The 5387-nt window shown below is 43.0% G+C and overlaps 1 protein-coding gene across 1 annotated transcript; it reads right to left on the bottom strand.

The window, feature by feature from the left end:
* Nucleotides 1–1645: 1645 nt before the first annotated feature.
* Nucleotides 1646–5116, bottom strand: sigmar1 (sigma non-opioid intracellular receptor 1). The gene is made up of 5 exons (XM_068705928.1): nucleotides 4852–5116; nucleotides 4652–4703; nucleotides 4189–4337; nucleotides 3907–3999; nucleotides 1646–3736 (listed from the first exon to the last, which is right to left on the bottom strand). The coding sequence occupies exons 1-5, from the start codon at nucleotides 4994–4996 to the stop codon at nucleotides 3507–3509; spliced, it is 669 nt and encodes a 222-aa protein (XP_068562029.1). The 5' UTR covers nucleotides 4997–5116; the 3' UTR covers nucleotides 1646–3506.
* Between the last annotated feature and the right edge of the window lie 271 nt (nucleotides 5117–5387).

The raw sequence follows: 5387 nt of genomic DNA, 5'->3' as shown, positions 1-5387 counted from the left end.
AGTGTGCGTCAACGTGTTTGCGTGGGGTCGTATGTTTTGTCCCTCGGGGCTACCGTAGAGAGGTGTAACGTTAACGTATCCTCGGTAAATACAAACACTGCAGAACAAAGTACTGCAAACACAATGACAATGCCCGAGAACTGTCAAGATGAGGAACTTATGTTAAGCTTTTATGTATTAGCAAAAAAGATGTGTGTCTAAGAAAACCAAATTATACAACCAGTGATTAACACCGACTATTATAACTTAATAAACACAACTTATATTAAAATAACTTAGCTGAATGTATTGCACCTTTCCAGAAAATCACAAATCTTTTTCATGCACTATATTACATACAAAACTATAACCTTAATAGCTAAATAATTCAATTTTGAATCATTTTACTCACTAATATGGCCATCAGTTGCGAAATGACATTTCAGCCTCATTAAAGGGTGAAATGTTGTTCCCTCTGAGATGGTGGAAGAATACTTCTATGCAAAAATACCAAGTGATTTGATACTGAATATGTCCACTAGAGAGCAGGGAAGAGCTTTGCTGTGAGTAAATTGAAGCTACATATTAATGAAGGCTCAGTAGTTCAATCCGTTTCCTTTATCTGATATTTCATTCTAAAGGACACCTACTGTATTTACGAAAGCCTAATTGCATGAGAATGTGTGTTTGTTTATGCACATGCACAGACCGGCTTCCTGCTTGTGTATTATTTCTATCCCTTCTTTGTAATATTTTCTACTTGCATCACTCACTCTTTGTGTGTGTGTGTGTGTGTGTGTGTGTGTGTGTGTGTGTGTGTGTGTGTGTGTGTGTGTGTGTGTGTGTTCACCCCTATAGGACATCTATTTGCACAGCCCCAACGTGCGGTGGGAGGACATCGTCGGCCTGGAAGACACCAAGCGATTAGTCAAAGAGGCCGTCATCCATCCCGTTAAGGTGCGACCGCTGGCCGGGCATGCTGGTATTTCAGCACCGGTCGCCCGGCTTCGATTCTGAATACATCTCCTTTAAAGGGCTTTAAGAGAAGGAGGGCAGCGGGGTCAGGCCAGTCTGTTAGGCTGACGTTAAATCTATACCTGGGATGATATGGTAACACACATACACAGATGGATAGAAAGACAGAGGAAGGGTGGACATGTAGCATAAACTCACAGGCTACAAGCAGTATGCACGTGTGCTATGACATGAGGAACATGCACAGTCACACACAGGCAAACATACACCCACATGAAAAGCACACGCTTCTATCATCATCACCTAGACCTCTCTCGTGGATATGACGACAACAAATCAGGTTGTCTGCATCCTCTTGACATTTACAGACGGAGATGAGGACTGATGTGTCTGTCCTTTATTCCGCTGGCCTGCTTTATTGAATAACACCGTCTATTCTCGCAGCATAACTCCACCTACCCACACTCCCCAACCCCATCTCTATTCCTCATCAACTCTCTGGAGTATATAAGGTCAGTTTTGTAGTTTCAATCAGCTTGTGTTTACCACCCAAAATTACCCCCCCCGATGTGTATTTTTGTTTGTTTTGAAGGACAAAGGCATCTGCGATGGATAAGTCAGGACAGCAGAGTTCTTTAAATTGTTCTCAATTTGAAGTGTGTGTATTAAAAAGCAATACGCCAGGCATGTGTAATTTTCCTTCAAAAACATTTATTTCTTCTGGCACGGTCAGTTTTTATCATTACCTTTCAGTAAATTGCACATCCGCTCATCAACATTTAAGGTACAGCGATAATGTTTCTCTGTTTCGCTATCCGTCCATGAGACCACTATGCTACTGATGCTGCTGTATATAAATCAAATAGCTCGAGTTTGGGTAGTTAAGACTCACACTATGACCCTTGACGGCTTTGGGCATCAGTCTGAAATTAAGACGGTTTCATCTGAAAAGGTACGATCGGGGACGTGGTGGACTAAGCAGCAGTGGTTTGCTTGTACAGTAAAATTTCCAAAAGACTGATTTTCTGACATTTTTTCCCCTCAGCATTACATAACAATGAGGAGTTGTCGAGGATGAGGCCTGTGGATACCGTTTTGTTTTTCCCTATTGGGTTAGTGCAAAGATTCAGACACCTGACGGAGGCTGAGGGCACTAAAGCCAAGCAGCCTTACTTGGTCAGAGCACAATATCATTCAAGTTTATCTCTACAGTTACATTTTATAAAGAATTGTGCCATGTGAATGAATGAAAGGTGTATAGTTACAGCATAACAGCAGAGGTCTTAAGTAGAGAGCAGCGGTGTTTCTTCCCCCCCCCCCATTTTCTAAGCTAAATAGGAATTTCACAAAGGGCTCCCAAACGTCCCCAAAGAAGCATCTGTTGGTGTTCAACAGCACCTTTGTGTACAATATGTGGTGCACAGTTTCTGCTTTACAATTTGAAAAACTGTCATTGGACTTAATGGATAACCCTCCATGTTTTGAGAGGAAAGTTGGGTTGTGAGAAGAAATGTGGAAAACGGCAATCTGTTACTGCACAGTAGCTCTGATGTAGCCAAGCACACACGCAATGCCGGAGTGTCTATAATCATTAAAACACTCCGAGCTCGCATGGAGCTGGCTATGACTCATACTGATTGAGCCATAAAATGGGACATTGCACACACGCGCACACATCACTCGGGCAGTTTTCTCCACCATATTCCATCTGGATTTCAACGTTTCTAAAAAATATATTGAATGAGGAAATGGGAGACAACGTTCGAGAGCAGTCTGGACTTCGGAGCAAACGAGCTTCTTGACGTTTAGTTTTTTTTGGTTGGTGTGATTTACAGATAATCCAACGCATGTATGTATGTATGAATGAAATGGGTATTTACTAAGAAAATAGTGTGCTTTGGCTTTGCATTATATGTATATTTTTTTTACAAGCTAAATTGACAATTGCATATTTGTTTTAAAAGTGATTCCTTGGTCCCCAAAAGTGTTGTCTTTTTTTTTTTTTTTTTCATCACCACTTAAGCATTTTATGATCCATAATTATTTCAAAAAGTGATTAGTTGCTCAAAAGCATGGGTACAAATATTGTCTTATTATTCCCAGAATAAGAATCTCAGATTTTGGGGCTCTATTCTTTAAACCAGATGTTTCAAAAGAGGATTTAAGACCTCACAGACTACGCAGGCAGCTTAAATAACTGTGTAAACTAAGATGCTGAGTATCACTGAGGGACTCGTCGACTGGTGCAGCCTTTATGGAAGTCAGTGGTAAATATTGCACTGTTGTTGATGCAGTTTGATGTCATAGGGTGAAGGGAAAGGGACTCAAGCACTTTATTTTTGGGCAGCCTTAACGAGGGGCAAAAACGTCAAAGTATTACTTTACTGATGCCAACTTGGATCGTCTAGAATTCCAGGTAAAAATATTTGATCTTGAATGATCCAGCCCAGATTTCCCCCCCCCCACGCTAGATGTTAAGTGTTCAGGGGTAAAACAAGGCGAACCTTTGACGCAATTGTCCTTGCTTCAGGCACCCGAGCCTCGATCGCGCCTCAGAAAACCCCGGCCTCTGTAAGTAGCGTACCGGCCTCGAGCAGCAGACACTTGACGTAGACGCGTACGGTGTAGAACATTGTGAGGAAGTCCTGGGTGCTGAACAAGGTGTCAGCCAGAGCAAATCCCAGCGTGGAGGGGATGAAACCTCTGCCGTACTCCACCATCCACGTCCCGGTGCTCCACTGGACCGACGTGGCCTCGCCTACACCGTGTACGATGGTGTCACCTGTGGAGGAAGAGATTCGGAAGTATGGGAAGAGAAACAAACAAACAGAGAAATAAACACTACCTATTTGCCATTCAGATATAGTATGTTTACGCTAGACATTTAGGACAGACAGAAAATCAATCACACAAAAACTTAAAGTTGTAGATTAAAATGTGTTATGGTATTACCAGGGTAGTATATTTCACTCTTTGTTGTCCCCTCCTTCCACTGTCTGAAGGTGCCGGATATGATGGTGTCAGAAATCTCGGCCCAGTAACGACCTGACCGATAAGAGAGCAGACGTGGAGTCAAACTTCTAAAAATCATTTTTATTTTGACCCTTTTTTTTTTTTTTGTATTTCAGAAACCCTTTTAATTCAGTATAATCGTGACAAAGTTCAACAGCTCGATTAGCATCACTGTTTAAACATGGCACGACAAACGGACTTTCAGTCCCCTTCTGTCCTCACCCGAGTGTCCTCCTGTGTCCACTGCAGTGCCAAACAGCAGCAGGTACTCCGTGAGCGAGGCGTGGAGCAGACACATGGAGCCCATCCAACCACCGGCGTTCACAAACACCCACTGCAGGTCCTCATCCGGCAGGATGTGGCCAGGATACCTAGTTTGGTTTTTTAAAAACACACAACACAACTTGAAAAAAACCCTTCGTCTAGTGAATTCAATAACATGTATGCACACCAGGAAGGTTACTGGAAAAACAGCCTAAGGAAGAGCGATGGCTGATTATTAAAAGAACATCATTCTAATATTCATTAGATGCAGTCCTACATGGAGGGCAGAGCAGAGCAGGAACACATCATGTAACATAGAATATATAGTATTCAGTGACTGAATATGGGTCAATCACAGTTTTGATTTGCATTAGATAGCAGCTATCAGTGCTTACATGCCAGTAAGTGTCTGAATGTTTACCTCTTCCTGAGCTCCACCACCACTTTGGAGAAGGCCTGTTCATGGTCCTGTCCTGAATAACGACATGCACAGTATGGAAGGCAGTGAGGAGGACAACTTAGGGTACTTACAGTCCTGTAGTTGTACTTTAAACTGCATTTCAGTGACGTGAAGGTCGGTACTGATTTGATTTAGGCATACGCCTTACTTAACTGTCTCACCTGCGTACTGTTTGGCCAATTTGGCGACGTCTTCTTTATTGAAAACGTACTGCTTGGTGGCCATCCAGTGTCGCAGCAGCAGCACGGCCAGGACGGTGACTGCGGTGAACAGGAACAGTCTTAAAGTCGTTCTGACTACAGACATGGTTGAAACGGAACGGACAGAGAGACAGCAGCAGGGTTGCCTACACGTGTACACACAGGCGGACAGGTTGCTCCAGACACGCCATCGGGGGGGGGGAAAGGAGCGCAGTGGAGTCCAAACTCCTTCTTCCTGGTCAGGTGGGAGCGGGAGGTGCTGCTCAGCCAATCAGAGGACGAGTCAGTCGCGTGGGCGTCGGCAAATTCTGGGTTGCCAGCATGTTGTAAAACCCTCTTATGGAAGATTTTTTTAATGTTGCATTCTTATTAAAAATAAGGCATCAACAAATGTACATTTTATGACTGTGTATTGATGTAAACGTTTAGTTGCTATTTTGTTATTATTTGGTCATTTTCGCCCATTATTTCTGGACTTTTAGAGATTTGTCATATCA

This window comes from Cebidichthys violaceus, unplaced genomic scaffold (genome assembly GCF_023349555.1).
Source record: "Cebidichthys violaceus isolate CVI_PGR_0920_01 unplaced genomic scaffold, fCebVio1.0.p SCAF_12, whole genome shotgun sequence".
NCBI classification, from domain to species: Eukaryota; Metazoa; Chordata; class Actinopteri; order Perciformes; family Stichaeidae; genus Cebidichthys; species Cebidichthys violaceus.
The sequence above is the reverse complement of the archived record's forward strand: the minus strand, read 5'-3'. Positions and strand labels throughout refer to the sequence as shown.